The sequence below is a fragment of the Boleophthalmus pectinirostris genome, unplaced genomic scaffold (genome assembly GCF_026225935.1).
Source record: "Boleophthalmus pectinirostris isolate CB_2022bp ecotype Guang Dong unplaced genomic scaffold, ASM2622593v1 HiC_scaffold_22, whole genome shotgun sequence".
Classification (NCBI taxonomy): domain Eukaryota; kingdom Metazoa; phylum Chordata; class Actinopteri; order Gobiiformes; family Gobiidae; genus Boleophthalmus; species Boleophthalmus pectinirostris.
The window spans coordinates 9,142,319-9,159,577 of record NW_026571190.1 but is presented as its reverse complement, the minus strand read 5'-3'; the positions used below and the strand labels follow the sequence as shown (position 1 = coordinate 9,159,577).

The following is a 17,259-nucleotide window of genomic DNA, read 5'->3' as shown; positions in this document are numbered from 1 at the left end:
CAAAAAACAACTCCAGGTATTTTTTGATGAGGAAACAACATTATAACTTAGATCAGATAATAGCATAATAACATAAGGGCCCTTTAATGTCTGTTTTGTTCACTTTTTGCAGAACACATTTTAATATTTAATGAAAATAATGAGATGTTTGTCTCAGTTTCTCTTCTCGCGACACTAAGTAACACTTTTGTACTATATTTACTTTTGTACTGTTCTGAAACTACATGGTGCAGTGAACATAGACGTTTACTTGGGGAACTTGTTAACTGCTATTTTTCGGACACCTCACTTTTCTCCTACTTGAGAACTACACCTAATAATTTCATAGTTAAATATAGGCCTAAACTTATTAAGTAAAGGTTTTGGTTCCCCTTCACACAAGTAGGTGTACTAACCAAAGCTTTATTTTGACAATATTGAATACAGTGGGTATTTTGTGTTTCCTTTATATATTGACACTTATTTCTTTCATGAAGGCTTGGCCTGGCCATTTTAAAGACCTGGTGACACCCAACTCCCCTCAGTCATGTCATGGAGAAGACGTGGTAAGTAATGAGTTCAAGTTTTTCTACGAATATTTTAGTCAAGACACAATGCTAATGTCAGGTTCAATCAAGACTAAACTTTGGTAGTTTTAATCCGAACACCGCTGATCTACAGTACTTATTTGACATCTGTTTAATTTATGGTGTGGAGCATGATATTAAGTACAAATAAGAGTAACATGAAAACATATTTTTTGTCACTCATTTCAGAAAGTCAAACCCTTACATTATATAGACTTATGACACATAGCGTGAAACTTTCAAGCCTTTAATTTCTGAAAGTTTAATGATTATGCAGATAATGAAATCCCAGAATTCTCTGGCTCAGAAAAAAAGGGGAATAAATAAATAAACAGAAATGTCAGGCTCCTGAAAAGTAATTTCTATGCACTGAGCACTTGGATGGGCCTCCTTTGGCATGAATTATTGTGTCAATGCTCCGGGGCATGGAGGAGTCATCCTGTGGCACTGCTCAGGTGTAATGGAAGCCCAGGTTACTTGGATAGCAGACTTCAGGTCATCTGCATTGTTGGCCTTGGTGTCTCCCATCTTCCTCTTGACAATACCCCAGAGATTGTCTATGAAGTTCAGGTCAGGCGAGCTTGCAGGCCAATCAAGCACAGTAAGACCTGCACTTGTATAATGCAACGAAGAGTAAGATCATAATCTGTAGGACCAAAGAGGACAAACATATGCGGACATGGCAGATGATATTTATACACAATGTAGGATGTTGTGTGCCTAGACTTCTTAGGTTCTTGTACTGATGTGATGGCTTTGACCCCGTTTAAATCATACTGTACCATTGTATACAGATCCATGCTTTGGACTCATTACAGAAAAGCCATTGTGCAAAGGCTGTAGGTGGGCTAACTACTTTCTCTGCTTGTACTGAAATCCTCCTCATGCCACTTAGCAACACCACTTTTGAACTGACTGCACACCAAAATTCTGAACTCTATAATCTACTGAACACACATGCTCCCCTGAAAACCCGGGCAGTCTTTTTTACCTGCTCTGCCCTGTACACTCCTGCCCTAAGACAACTCAAAACAAAAGGCCTGTCTCTTACAAGTACAATCCATAGAGAAATTTATTTTCACCTTCACGTACATACATACATACATACATACATACATACATACACATTCAATTTCAGCAGCTAAATCCTTGTACTATGCACTCATTATAAGTGATGCAACCCTATGCTCTATTCTCTATTGTCAATAGACGAAACCGCCCAACTCTCTTCCAGTTCACATGCATTTTTCTGACTTGCCTCTGCCCCAGATAAAACAAAACATGCTCACCCCTCCTACAATAATCTCTAAGAACAATTTCAGTCTTGTTTCTGTTCTCTACCCATCACAGAAACAGCCCTGGTAAAATTTGTCTATGACCTCCTCTTATCTGCAGACTCACGACTCATTCTTCTTGATCTGCATTTGACATTTGACATTAAATTTTTCTTCATCGAATAGCTTCCGTTGGTATCATTAACAATGCTTTCTCTTTGTTACAGTCCTACATGTCTGACCATACTCAGTTTGTTCAGTTTAAAAATCATAAATCTCATTCTCTGCTTACATTGTCTCCTTAAGCTCTCGTTTTGATGCTCAATCTATGTTCCTATCCTCATCTGTGATACACAATTACAGCAACATGAGTATTTGTATTAGTTACTTTCCACACCTTCTTCTAAGTACAACCATGTATAATTTTTTTTTACATCTTATTCCATAGATGTTGCTGTTTTTAGCACAGAGCTCTTCATTGAGTATGATTTTGCCTACTTTTGACGATTTTTGTGTTTGTTTGTGTCTAAAAGGAGCTGGTGCAGGATGAGACCTGTGGGCACTTCTCTTCCCTCACTTCTGTTTGTGCTGCTTCTGCCTCAGCCTTCAATCTTTTACTCTTTAAAGAACTGCACCATAGACTTCAATGACAGCGCTAAAGTATTTTGCGACTTTAATAAGATAACCACCATTCCCAGAGGCATTCCCAAAACTGTGACTTATTTGTCAGCCTTCCTTAATAACATTGTGACAATTACAGAGTCTGATTTTAAAGGCTTTACAAAACTTGAAACAATATTCCTTGAAAATGGTTATATAAAATACATTGAAGATGGAGCCTTTTCAGATTTGTCCGCTTTAACTACCCTAAATTTGGCCCACAACCATCTCACAAAGCTTACTGACCACATGTTTGAGGGATTGACCAATTTGAGGATTTTAATATTAAATAGAAACTCTATTAAATGCATTATGCCGCTGGCTTACAAGCCATTAGGAAAGCTACAGGAACTGTATCTAAACCTCAATTTGGTCAAAAATAGAGACGTGGTCAACATAGTTTCACAGTGTCCATCATTAAAGGTTTTAGACATAACAGACAATGATTTCAGTTGTTTTGAAACAGACCTTTTTCCTTTTGCCCTGCAAAACCTCACAGCCCTGTATCTGAGCTCACCGGTTATGAGGAACTTTAGTATTCACTCCAAAGTTTTCCCTCAGTTAGAATCCCTCTTTATTTCAGGCAGTGGCCATGGCTTTGAATGGGATGTTTCTGACAAAGTTTTGACCAATCTGAAGACTTTAGATATAGGTTTTACTCAATTAAAAATAGAAACATACAAAAAGATTTTCCAAAGCCTTGTTTCACTTGAGAATCTTCATTTAAGTCATTTTGGCAGGATTTTTGACAAAAGATTGTTTGATTTTGTTTGTGGACTTCCATCTTTACAAAAGTTCTACGTATCACAAAAAAACATTTCTGTTATAGACGACACTCTTCTGCAGTTCTGTTCTAATCTCACTGACCTGAAGCTCTCCTCAAACGTACTGATGAACTTATCTGAGTCCTCGCTTCGAATGATGACCCGACTCACAAATTTAAGCATCGATTCCAATAAATTGAGCCAAATCCCACGAACCATCAGAAACATGTCCACTCTCACACATTTGTCATTTCAGTCCAACCAAATCCTCAGACTTAAATGCTCAGACTTTTTAAATTTACATTCATTAACAGAAATCAACATAAATTCCAATCGAATTTCCACATTTAAGAGTTGTGTATTTAAGGATCTTAAGAATTTAAAGGTTCTTTTTGTAGAAAGTAATCTTATTTCTCAGTTAGATGATACCATTGCCATCAGTTTGCCCAGTTTGGCTGTTTTTAATGTTAGTGAGAATCCCCTTAGATCAATAGAGAAAGGCACGTTCCATAATATGTCATCTCTAACCGACTTAAACATGAAATCCACATTGGCCACAGAGGTGCAGAGAGGGGGCTTTGAAGGACTTGTGGGTCTGAAGAGGATGATCTTATCAATAAACTACCACAGTGGGAGTGTATTTAAAGGTCTACAACAAGTGGAGCGTCTTGTTGTGTATATTTCGAGTAAAATTGAAATGACTGAGCTCACAGTTTCTGAGCAGAGGACTTTACATTTAGAGGCCGTGCAGGAGTTAACCATTCTGGTCGACAAAAATGTGTATGTTTATCATGCTCTCTATATAATTTATGGTTTGAAAAAATTGCAAATATTATCACTGGACTCAATCTGCTGTCCCACTCCTTCTGGCATATTCTGGGAAACTCCTAATTTACAAAATCTTCAGATTATCAATTGTGCCGAATTAAGTCTTGAGCCTGAACTTTTTCAACCAATCTCAGGTTTACGAATTCTTGATCTGTCACACAATAAAATGAAATCTTTGCATTTTCTCATTGAAGCCAATCTGACAAAATTAGAAAAGTTGATCTTAGCAAACAATGAGCTAACAATTATAAATGAGACTGTGTTTGAGGCTCTCCCTTCTCTAAGATACCTTGATTTAACTGGAAATCCGTTTGTGTGTGAGTGCTCAAACGCTGAGTTTATAGACTGGCTGGTCAGAAACAAACAAGTACAAGTGGTGGATGCTTTTCAGTACAGATGTTTCTCTCCTCGATCTGAAAGAGGACACTTTCTGCTGAACTTTAATGTGCAGTTGTGTTGGGAGTTCTCTAGCTTCTACTACTTCGTTTCCAGCTCTGCTTTGGTCCTTCTCACTCTTCTGTTCTCCTTCACCTATCACTTGCTGCGATGGCAACTGGTCTATGGCTTCTACCTCCTCCTGGCATTTCTTTATGACAGTAAAAAGAGGAGACAGAATTGTCCTCACATCTATGATGCGTTTGTCTCCTACAACGTTCATGATGAGAACTGGGTTTACGAAGAGCTACTGCCTGAACTGGAAGGAGTACAGGGATGGAGGCTGTGTCTGCACCATCGTGATTTCCAGCCAGGTATAGTGGCTCCGCAGCCTCTCTTCAGCCGTTCCTCAGTCTCTCTTCAGTCTCTCTTCAGCTTCTCCGCAGTCTCTACTCAGTATTTCTTGAGCCTGTCCTCAGTCTCTCCTGAATTTCTCTTCACTCTCTCCTCAGTCTCTCCTTCTGTCAGTCGCCCCTGATGGATTCTGTCCATGTGTTCCTCTGGAGCTGTGTTAATCTCACATATTCTTCTGTGTTCAGGGAAACCCATCGTTGAGAACATCACAGACGCCATCTACAGTAGCAGGAAGACTCTGTGTGTGATCAGCCGCCGTTACCTGCAGAGCGAGTGGTGCTCACGGGAGATACAGATGGCCAGGTACGGATTCACTGCAGCCGGATCTATCCTGGGTTAGACCAGGAATAGACCTGGGTTAGACCAGTTTAAATCTAGTCCTGATTTAGTGCTGGACAATCTCATGTATTTCTTGTGTGCAGCTTTCGTCTGTTTGATGAGCAGAAGGATGTGCTGATCCTGCTGTTTCTGGAGGAGATCTCGTCCAATCAGCTGAGTCCATTCTACCGCATGAGAAAGCTGGTGAAGAGGTGCACGTATTTGAGCTGGAGCCAGGCCCAGAGCCATAAGGGCCTGTTCTGGGAGAACGTCCGCAGAGCGTTAGAGTGTGGCAACGAGCCTGCTGACAACCAGAATCCACTAACTACTAACATTTAGCACCTAAAACACGCTAACTGCTAATGTTTAGCTGCCACCTGGTAACATATTAAGTGCTAATGATGCAGTCATTTATTGGTTAAATAGTGTGGCTCTGCATTGACTCTATTTAATTCTTATAAAAGTAACCAACTTAAATCATGGTATTGATCGAATAACAAAGGATTTTCATGATGGGGGCCTAATGTTTGTCCCATAAGGGAGGCAGGTCCTAATGATGTGAGTGTGAAAAAGCTAAAAAAGTGTTTGAGGAATTATCTGATCATTCAGCTCATTATTATGCACATCAGCTTTAAGCACCATTGGCTGTTTTGAACAAGTCCACAAGTTTCAAGACTGTAGTCTAATTTTATGTAGTCTCTCTGTGGGTTCCATTTGAACATATTTGATGTCCTATAGGGAAGTAGTTTTCTACATGAATTTGCTCATTTTCTTTTAGTTGATGTCTTATTAGTTTGTAAAATATTTGTAAAATAAATAAAAATATCTCTGTAATTGTGTTCATAATTGACATTCGAAAGCACTTTTTTTCTGCCTGTCCTTCTGCATTTCTGGGAAAATGTGTTTTCTTAAACTGTGTTTTTAAGTTGTTCTGTATATATAACTGTAATAAAATTTATATATATCAATGATTGTATACTTTGCTGCCAGTTCTAACTGAATGTATTTATTTTTTATGAAAAGCTGTGATGCAAGACTAAGTACCTTTGTATTTAGATGTGTCCTGAAATTGCGCTTACAGGTCATAAACAGTTTCCTTGTGTAATTTATTCATTGCTATTTTCCAAACACCACACTTTTACTCCTACTTTCACAGTTAAACATAGGCCTAAACTTAAGTAAAAGTTTGTTTACTCTTTGTACTGTAAGTGTACTAATGCTAAAAGCTTTATGGTGACTACATTAAATTTCAACACTTGTTTATGTCTCTTGAACTTTTCTTCTTCAGATATGATTTTGTTTTTTTCATTTTTTATGGTCTAAAGAACCCATGAAAATAAGTCTGTATTTCATATGTGGTTTCATGTTGTGGCTGATCAGACTGTGAGTGCAGGTGAATTCTTGATAAATATTAGTGATTAATGGTGGTGACGTGTGTCTCTTTGGCACCATCTGCTCTTCAGTGTAAACATGAGCCCTTTGTGTGACACTCAATTTCACATCAGCCACGTGAAAGCAGCTTCTCTCAGGGAAGCAGGCTTTTGTTTCACTTAATCTCATGCCCAAGCAAGTCCTGTACACAAGGGTCTAAGTCACAGAGGAATAGTTTTTGTATTCAAAGAAAATGAACTGATACAGGACATAACAGTGTATGCACCTGGATATTAACTTTATACATTCAGCCTATTATCATTTTATTTTCTAGCTATTCTAGTTCTTTTCTAGAGCTGAAAGCACTTCATCCTGGTTTGGGTTGAGTGATTTTAGACAACTTTAACTTTATGTAGTATAAGTAAAGGTAATGTCTTCTATTTTTTTTATTTTGTTAATTTGACTGCTTCTTTTTTCTTTTCTTTCTTTTATTTTGTTTACCAAGAGACAGGGGGCTGAATCACTGGAGTGGAAAATAAAGATGAGGTGTTTTATTACCCAGTCATGTGATCATTTAGAGGTGCACTTTGTAGTGTATTTGAAGGTTCTAAGTGGCACTGTGGCTAAGTGGATATCCCTCATGCTTCATACCAAGAAGGTTCTTTTCTGTGCACACTTTGCATGTTTCTTTCAGTGTCTCGGTGGGTTTCCTTCAGTTTCCCCAATCAACCCAAAACTATAAAGTTGTCCAGTTAAGATAGTCGTGACCAAGACTAGCTCAAGATCTGGAGATGGAGTCTAAACACTGCAGCACTGCTCCTGCATATTTTTTATCTGTTTAATTCATGTAAGACGAATATAATAAAAGTATGTTTCATATCAATGTGAACGAAAAGGAGCAAAAAAGAAAAACAGACTTGTAATATTATAGACTTGGGATTAATTATACTTAAAGATGCACTGTGTAACTTGTTTGTTGAAGGGTAAGTTAAATTCTTGTCTCCATGGAGATGTGTTTAGAATGTTCCACAGTATAGCCATAAACTTATAAATCTACATGGAGACTTTTTAAGATATTTTGGAGAAATAAATAAAACCTGTAGTTGAATAAAAGCAAGACAAGTTAGTTTAATATCATATTGTGGACGATTTAAACCAAAGCATTAACATCTCCATGGAGACAAACAGATTGCGGATCCTCTCCATTAAAGTTACACAGTGCACTCTTAATTGAAACTAGCTAATTAGAAATACTCACTTTATTGTAGTTATTGTAATCCATACTGTCTTTGCTCCTCTCTATACCTATAGACACATAATAGAACTACACCTCCTGCTCTCATTGGACAAAGCTCAGAGAATATGCAAATTGTGGTTAAAAACGACAAAGTTCAGTTTTGAAATGTTCACTTTATATCTTAAATGACTAGTAGGATTCTATGAGTAGTATTTTTCATGTGTGCTTTTTACTTAAGTACATTTTTATAAACATACTTGTGCTCGTAAATGAGTAGGCCTAGATTTTTAGCCAAGTATAACTCTGACTACAAATTTGCAGTCATCTTTCCACCACTGATAACATGCAACTCATTTTTACATGTAGCAGATGTACTCCAAGCCTCTTTTGAAATCCCAGCATGCACCTGTGAAACGTGGCCTAACAGCACACTTAGTCAATGCGTGTTTGTGTGTTCAGTCTCTAATGATTGTGAACTTGTCGGTGCCAATGATTGACCACCGCGGGTATGTGTGCGCGGACTCTGCTCCACCTGAACATCAGCCCGTGTCACACTCCATTACCCATCAGCACCCCCTAAAACCAGCGCATTACCATTAAGTTTAATGTGTTTAATCATCAGTTCAACCAACGCACGTCCCGCTTCCCGCCTACCCCCGCGCGCACTCGCTCCCTGCCTGTTTTCGGGGATACACGGCCCGGGTACTCTACTTTTATTTCTTGCAACAAAAATGCCATATTTTTATAGTTTCAAATAGGCATGGTGAATTTGCTCATCAATCAGGTAGTTTATTAGTATTAAAAGTTGTTTGTTTTCTTTGGATTATCAAAAATGTCAAATTATACCATCAATTTTTACGCATCGCCCAAGTCCTTCAGTTTTTCGGATATCATCGTGATTGTCATATACTTTCTACTCAATCTGGCTGTAGGCATCTGGGTAAGTCATTTTACCTAGTTTTGATTTGTATTGTGTTTCTCTAATGATTGTCCCTGGCAGTCTTCATGCAGGGTCAGCAGAAACACCCTGAGTGGATATTTCCTGGCCGGACGCGATATGGCATGGTGGCCGGTAAGTTTTTTTTTTTTTTTTGGAAATTATATTAGCAATTATGAAAATATTACAATGACAATGAGTATGTATTTCTTGCCTTTTGCCTTCAGAACATGTAAATGTAAATGTGAGTAGTTTATGTGGTTTTGAAATCTAAATCATTCTTGAATTGAGAATCAAATTTTAAAGGGCAGGCCAAAAAACGAATACTTTAAACTTTTTTTTTTTTTTTTTTTAATAAAATTGGCCAGATAGTCCTAGTGATTTTGTAAAGACAACATCATTTTGCTATTACCCCAAAAATATGTCCAAAATTGTGTTTTGTTTCATTCACTTGAGTATTATTAGTCTGTCTACAGCTCAACATGCTCAGTTCCTCCTTGTGACGCCATGACAAAGTAGTTTTCAAGTTAACAGCTCCTTTTACCTTTTGTTCAGTCCAGATTGAGTTTAAAAACACAGTGGAGCACTTCCTGTATTATCGCACGACATCAAAAGGCATTTTCTGTTTTAGAGAAGAGGGATTTAAGTGTTAAACATGAGTGAATGAAACAAAACACAACTCCAAATATGTTTTGATGAGGAAACAAAATTATAACATAGATCAGAAAATAGCATAATATGGCCCTTTGAAATAAATTTGATCAACACTGCAATAAATCAATAACACAAATACCTTTCCTATATGGATAACTCAAATGTGACCACCTGCACTCTGTCTAACCATGTTCATATTTTTAGCTAATACTCTAGATCAGACGTCAAACTCAGGCCCGGGGGCCAAATTTGGCCCTCGATATAATTACATTTGGCCTGCGAGATCATGTCAAATATGCATTAGAGCTGCCCGCTGGCTACATATAGGCTATAGAGACATTATTTATTTAAAATAGTATTCAGTGTTTTGGCAAAACTATTAATAAACATTTATTTTAATAAGAAAAGGTTTAACATTACATATCTCAAAAGAAGAGAAAACATGCAGATGTTGTTAAATATTTAGTTTGGCTCACCTCTTAGTACCAGTTTTTAATTTTGGCCCTCTGTGAATTTGAGTTTGACACCCCAGCTGTAGATAATTTTTTTTACCTTGAAACTTTGTATTTTAACCAACATGAATGTACTGTTGACCTGGATAGTAGCTTTCAGATTTTTGTCACTTTCAATGCATTCCAATAATATTTCTCTCTTATTGTTTACCACGTTGAGGTGGTAGATGTTTATCTTTTTGCATGGTCTACATTTTTGAAAGAAAGCTTGACAGACGTGTGTGTTGACAGATTGGGGCGTCTCTATTTGCCAGCTGTGAGGGCTCAGGTCTGTTCATCGGTCTGGCTGGGACGGGAGCAGCAGGAGGAATCGCTGTAGCGGGTTTTGAATGGAACGTGAGTATACAGAGAACTCTGAACGTGTCGTCTTTTGTCATCGCACTGCATGGAATGAAACTGAGCTGGTCTGTTAATCCAACACCTATAGCGCTGTATGAAGTGTGGAGGAGGTATGGGGCTTGTGAATGGATAATCACGTGCACTGTGTAACTTTCTGATTGGAGGTCTGTCACCTGCTTGTTTCTTTGGAGATGTTAGTGCTCTGCCTGGAATGCTCCACTGGATGACATTAAACAGCTCTTCATTATGTTTATTCAATTACAGGTGGTTTTATAGCTCAAAAATACCTAGAACCTGTAACTTGGTCTGATTTGGATTCCATCAAGATAGAAAGATTTTATAGCATACTGTGAAACATTTCTGACAACGCAATAACATCTCCATGGAGAAAAGCATTTGACGGACCCTCCATCAGAAAAATTTTATCCAAATCCACTTTATGTCTAGTTTCCAAAGTGCATAAAATGAAGACAACAAAAGGTATAATTGCTAAAAATGTGATCATACCAGTCCTAAGATAATAATCAAATTTAAGCAAAACCATACAATCACAAAATAGAAATAAAAAAGTACAACATGTTTTCATAATGCAGAAATGGGTTATTTAGCAGCTGAAAAAAAAAATGTTGTTTGGAAAGTTAGTCATATTTGAATATTAAGTATATTGTTTATAAAAATAAAAAAAAAAGAAAGAAAGAAACTGCCCAAAAACCCACCCAGAGTTGTGTTTTGTTTCATTCACACAAATCCTGCATATTTAGGCTGAGTTCTTCTCTTAAACTGAAAACACTTTGTGATGCCATGTTGTAATTCAGAAAGTGCTCTACTGTTGTTTTAAACTCTATACACCTTCAGTAGAATAATTTTGATCATTTGAGCCCTGGAATCTCAAATCTCTACAGAACCAAAGGTAAAAGGAGCTGTTAACTTTAATCACTTAATGACATCACAAGGTAGAAAAGAGCATTTTGGAGATGTAGACAGATGTAATTGTGGCCATACAGGCTTGTCAAAGCCTGATCCTGTCAGATCTCAGAAGCTAAGCAAGGCTGGGCCTGGTTAGTACTGGGATGGGAGACTGCTGGGAAAATCAGGGGCCACAGTGGGGCGCCTGTTGCAAAAAAACTGTTGTTGTGTCCTTAGGCAAGGCACTTCATCCACATTGCTTAGTATGAAAGTGGTGTGTGTGTGTAAGTGAAGGTGGTGGTCGGAGGGACCGATGGCGCCGATTGGCATGGCAGCCATGCTTCTGTCAGTATGCCCCAGGGCAACTGTGGCTACAGTAGTAGCTTACCATCACTGGGTGTGGAGAAAAAGAATAATGAATCTATTTTCAAAAATGCTTTGTAACGCGTCTTTGCGACATATGTCTGTGAAAAGCGCTACATAAATAAAGACTTACTGATTTACTTTCTTACTAATAAAGGATTTCTCAAACATGTGAATAGAGCAAAGCACAACTCCAGCGATGTTTTTGAGAAGGAAACAACATTCTAACATGGCTAAAAGCTCACAAGAGTCAACAGATGCTGCGTTATCTTCCAAATGAGAAGATGTTTTTGCATGTTTGTGGTTAATTTTACATCCCACTTTACAATTTAACTTCAAGTATCCTCAAGACTCTATTTTTAACACTTTTTGATGTATTGCTAAAACATGAAAATATTAATCATTAAAAAATCCAAACTATAGTTACATGTTTTTAAAAATCAATCATGTTTTCTATGGCTGGGTACTATTAGGCCTTTCAACAAATTTTGAAGAGGGATATATTGTTATATACTATACTGTGATAAACGATAATATTGAAACTACTTAATAATCCAAGATAATCCCACTAAACCTGTTTTTAAATAAACAGGATTATTCAAAACGCCTCAACTGAAACAAATAAATAGGAGAATGAACCAGTAATTAGCCATGGGAGATTAGTTATTTAACTCTCTAGGCCTCAAATCTTATTGCAACAAAAATCTTCACACTTTTACGAAGAAACTGTACACGATAAATATTAATTTCCAAAATAGATTGTTCCAGCATTTATATTTAATAAATCAATATAGGAATTATTGTGACATTCAAAAAACTAACTTTTTTACTCACTACTTTGAATAATCATTGAATCTGAACAAGTAACAAGTATTAATCTGAACCAGAAAAAGTCATGCATCGAGTATCTTTGGTGTATTTTAATGTTGATGAGTTACAATCTTTCTCCAGCAGATGGCACTAGTGCATGGTTACTCTCTCACATGGCAAAAGTATGAAAATGCACAGTAGACAACATTAATACTAGTCAATAAATCCAGTCTTATCCTTGTTCTCCTCTCTCCCACAGGCCACTTACGCTCTACTCGCTCTGGCCTGGCTCTTTGTTCCGGTCTACATCTCCTCAGGGGTTGGTTGATCTTCATGCACATTACTCATTTACGTGACAGATTAGAGCTGGTTCAGCAGGTACTGGAGGTGTCAAAACAGCTCTACTCTCCACCTAGACTATTCTCTACAGGCATGTTACAATACAAACTTATTCATAGGTTTCAGTCACGAGACTTTGTTGTTGCTGTTGGCCGTTTTGAGGACGTCATTATGGCCCATGTCCAATTTCTCTTTCCTCACTTTCTCTCTTCGATCCTGCATTTTTCAAGCAAAAGATATTCATTTTGTCTTCTTATATACTTTAACTTCTTGGGTTCTTTTTTAAGACAATGCATTTTCCTGTATTTTTCAGCTTTCAATCAGACACAGTATATTAAGTGGTGTCCCAAAGCTCAGAGGAGGTGAGGGAAGGAAATCACAGAGGAAACATGAGGGAGGGTTCAGGAGGCAGATCAGTTAATCAAACTTTATTTGTCTCAGTGGGGAGTTTACTGTATATTGTTGCAAGAGCACAAATACAGGGACAGCAGCAAAGGATGTTTAACCTGCTGCGTAATCTTGAATTTCAAACACATGTATCTGAAAATAAACTTTGATTTAAAAGTTCTGGAATAACAATTTAAAATAAGCCTAATTGCAGTAATTTTCTTCAGAAACAGTGTCTGAGGAAAGACAGTCCCATTCACCTCAGCTCGCGTCTCCTCCTACCTCTCTTTCCTCCCTGGCCGTATCTTATTTCTCTTTCCTCGCTTCCTTCTCCTTGATTCCTCTCCTCAATCCTCCATTTTTCAGATGTCAATCAAACACTCCATATTAAGTGGTGTTCACAGCTGAGAAGTGGAGAGGGAAGGAAGGAAACCACAGAGGAAACCTGAATGAGCGTTCATGAGCCAGACATCAGATCAAACCATAAAACTGTATTTGTCTCACAGCAGCAAAGCAGTTTGATTTTTACATTAAAATGAATAACAATTATGTTCAAACACATTTATCTGAAGGCAAAGAAAGCTGAAAGATTGTCAGTCCTCCTTCACAACACAATCATCATGCACCCCACTAATGAAACTACTGCACATCACATCAGGATTGTCAAGTTCCTGTGTACAGTATTTATATTATATTTACTGTGAGTTGTCATGTGGGAGCACGGTTGACGTAGACTTGTGAGCTGAGTATTGTACAGAATCTTACAGCTAATCATAAAGAGGGTTCGAATAGGGCCCGGGAGAGATCACTAAAATACTCAAACATGCATGTCATACCTCTTCAGTTATGTTTTGGATGAGGGAACAACTTTTTAACATGGTAGGAAGAAAAAAAAAGATTATACCCCCGCTTTAAATTTCAAGCTTTCATTATAATTTTTTGAACTTTTGTATTCTATTGGCTGCTTTCTACATTCAATCGTCTTCTTTTTTAGATTGTCACTATGCCAGAGTACCTTGGCCGTCGGTTTGGAGGAGAGAGGATCCGGACCTACCTGGCTGTTCTCTCACTGCTGCTGTCTGTCTTCACCAAAATATCAGTATGAAAACCTAAGTTCATATTTAGTTATTTTATATTGTTTTGTATTCACCCTGTGTGTCTGTGTGTGTGTGTGTGTTTCTGTCCACCCTCGATAATTACGCCATTTATGAACTGATTGTCACCAAATTTGGTATGTGGGTCAAACCCCCATGCCCGATGCCACAAAAAACGTTTGGTGATGATCCGAGGTCATTTGAGGTCACACGGGTCAATTGAAAGGTCACCCCATTATAAAGGATAAGCAATTTCGGCAATTTCTGAACCAATAATAAATAAAATATTCACCCAATCATCACATAAGTTGGCACACACATAACCGGAGTACACTGGATGTTACAGGTTGAAACCGATCAAGGTCACTTGAAGGTCAAGGTAACCAAGGTCAAATGTGTGTTTTTGGTCATAACTCCATGAAGGATCGAGCTAGAGCAACGAGAGTGGTCTCAAAATCTCAGAAAAATTATTATCTATTTATAATTCTATGCATTTGCATAGTAAAATATTAAAGATTTTCAAGATAATCACAGTTATAACAGTTCCTTTCTCTTTCAGTGTATGTCGTTAAAATTATAATTGGAATGAAAATAATTTCCATTTCTTCTTTTTCTGGTGATATACAACACACTGATCTACTGTCACAGCACTAACATATACGGAACTCATGACAAATTACATTTTTGTTACACACTAGTAAACACAGACATGCTCATGTGTGACCAGTAGCACACAAATGTTCATGGGCCTGTACAGATACACACATTGCATTGTGGATATAACAATCATGTAATATGGGCTGGGCTCCTCATAAGCTGCTTCTGTGCTGATGAACTGCCCCCACCGATGCCTCATAGGGGACCAGGTTGCTATCTCTGATTGCGCTTGTTTCTAAGGCTACTTGTTGGTAAATATTTGTTTTCTTTCCTTAGACTGACTTGTATTCAGGAGCCCTGTTTGTTCAAGTGTGCTTGGGCTGGAACCTCTATCTCTCCACTGTTCTCATGCTGGTCGTCACTGCTCTCTACACAATTGCAGGTAAAAGGAGCAATTAAAGGTCCTAGATTACACAAAATTGACTCATATGAGCTTTATGTGAGTCATGTTGGAATGTTCTTGCCTCCTCAGAAACATACCCGGAGTTGCATTGTTTGAGTAGTCCTTTATCATTAAGTTGTCTACATCTCCAAAGCTCAAAATGTTCTGTTCCACCTTGTGATGTCATGAAGCGGTAGTTTTCAAGTTAACCTTTTACCTTTAGTTCAGGGCTGAAATTATTCAAATGATTCTAATGAAGGTGTATTACCACATGACATCACAAGGTGAAACAATATCGGCAAGATTTGTGTGTTAAACATGTGTGAATGAAACAAAACACAACTCCAGGTATGTTTGTTCATGTGGTCATTAAAACAGAGATCAGAAATGTGCTTAATATTACTTAATAATATGTGAAAAAATATAAAAAATACATGTGATTATCATCATTCTGCAACTGTAGCTTTTACAAATTGAATTATATAAGAAAGGCGTCATTTTTCTTTTAAAATCTGCATAATCCCTCTTAAAGTCAGAGCGTATTTCTCAAAGACACAGATTCATTCTTGCTCATTACTAGCACCACTGACTTTGTTGCACCTGCGTTCATTAAAATAACACACACCCTTGCTAAGCCGTTATGTTTAGTCAATGTTTCAAGTGATGACTCATTTTAAACTAGACACTTGCAATATGTAATAAATAACAATGTGAGGTACCAGCTGTTACATAAGTGATGATGTGTGAAGGAAAAATTGTAGATTTCTTAGGTTTTTTGATTTCTGAAAAGGAGGATATCTTGTCTGTTTCAAAGCTGACAGATCTGATAAAAAAAAAAATATCAAAGGGTCACAAGCAAGGGATTTTATTCATATTATCTAATCAACCAATATAATTAATTATTTTGTAACCTAAAAGTGTCTTGCCCTTTTTTTTTTTAATAATGATGTCTGAGTGCAACTGGGCAACTAGCCAGCTAGTTATGCAGGTACTTCTATTGTTAAGCTGTTACCCTGTGGAAGGTGCTACAGAGCCAGCACATACAAGTGCAGTCGCTTCAAGCTGTCCTTCAGCCCACTACCTGATAACCCCCCCTCCACCAGTGGGTAGATTTCTGTAGGCCCCTTCAGCCCAACACTCTCCCAAAAAATTGTCCTGTGTGTTCATGTATCTGTGTGATTGTAAAACGAATTTCAGATCTATTATCAATCAATAAAGATGAACTATTAGTGCACATGTCACTTTACTGTATTTTTATTCTATATTGACCTAATTATGAGTTTATGAAGTGTACTGATAGTGACTGTAATGCATTTATTGTTTTATTCTGTCTGCCCTTTACACTTCATGCCCAAGACAACTTGACTCTTGTGGGACAATAATAAAGTTTATCTTATATTAAGATTTCTATTAAGTTAGTTTATTAGTTTTAGAATGAGTGAGTATAAATTGTTAATTAATCTGATATTGAACTTTGTTTCAGGTGGTCTTGCTGCTGTCATCTACACGGACACTTTGCAGACGTTTGTCATGATAATGGGAGCCATTATTCTGACTATTACTGGTGTGTATCTTTTCTTTGTCTCCAAATAACAACAGAAAAGAATATTGTGTGCGTAAAAGCCTTTCTTCTGCAGCCTTTAATAAAATCGGTGGCTTTGGAAACCTGGCACAGGCATACAGCATTGCAATCCCACGAAAGATCATTCCCAACAGCACGTGCCACCTCCCCCGGGCAGACGCCATGCACCTCTTCAGGGACGCTGTCACTGGAGACCTGCCCTGGCCTGGCATGACTCTGGGACTCACCATACTCGCCACATGGTACTGGTGCACTGACCAGGTGGGTGTATTACAGACAATTTCACTCCATTTTACACAATCAAGACAAATAAATTAACAAAAAATATATATAATGCTAAATGTCCTACTTAGATCATCTCCTTCTGTGAAACTGATGATTTGATCATTGATTTTTCAACTAGTTATTTTTGTAATTAATTTCAGGCGTGTACTAAGAACAGTTCTAGGAGGCATTTAGTTTCTGGAGCAAACAAGTCCAAAACAAATAG

General features: G+C 37.6%; 2 protein-coding genes and 1 pseudogene across 3 annotated transcripts in view; all 3 read left to right on the top strand.

The window, feature by feature from the left end:
* Positions 1–528: 528 nt before the first annotated feature.
* LOC110167566 (toll-like receptor 13) lies at positions 529–6,457 on the top strand. Its single transcript, XM_055157756.1, has 5 exons — positions 529–545; positions 2,374–4,841; positions 5,067–5,184; positions 5,304–5,912; positions 6,134–6,457. The coding sequence occupies exons 1-4, from the start codon at positions 532–534 to the stop codon at positions 5,536–5,538; spliced, it is 2,835 nt and encodes a 944-aa protein (XP_055013731.1). The 5' UTR covers positions 529–531; the 3' UTR covers positions 5,539–5,912; positions 6,134–6,457.
* A 2,392-nt stretch (positions 6,458–8,849) lies between these two features.
* Positions 8,850–17,259, top strand: part of slc5a10 (solute carrier family 5 member 10) — a 34,604-nt gene continuing 26,194 nt past the window's right edge. For both annotated transcript variants that reach the window (XM_020932967.2, XM_055157759.1), the window contains exons 1-7: positions 8,850–8,879; positions 10,142–10,246; positions 12,588–12,647; positions 14,049–14,153; positions 15,082–15,187; positions 16,671–16,751; positions 16,825–17,030. In XM_020932967.2, coding sequence (XP_020788626.2) covers positions 8,865–8,879; positions 10,142–10,246; positions 12,588–12,647; positions 14,049–14,153; positions 15,082–15,187; positions 16,671–16,751; positions 16,825–17,030 — 678 coding nt within the window. In that variant the 5' untranslated portion in view covers positions 8,850–8,864. The remainder of the gene's footprint in view (positions 8,880–10,141; positions 10,247–12,587; positions 12,648–14,048; positions 14,154–15,081; positions 15,188–16,670; positions 16,752–16,824; positions 17,031–17,259) is intronic.
* On the top strand, positions 11,238–11,355 carry LOC129410474 (5S ribosomal RNA; annotated as a pseudogene).

Bases quoted from the DNA above. Each gene is read 5' to 3' on its own strand.
- LOC110167566 (XM_055157756.1), top strand. The intron at 4,842-5,066 runs GTATAGTGGCTC...TTCTGTGTTCAG, and splicing joins CCATCGTGATTTCCAGCCAG to GGAAACCCATCGTTGAGAAC. The intron at 5,185-5,303 runs GTACGGATTCAC...TCTTGTGTGCAG, and splicing joins CGGGAGATACAGATGGCCAG to CTTTCGTCTGTTTGATGAGC.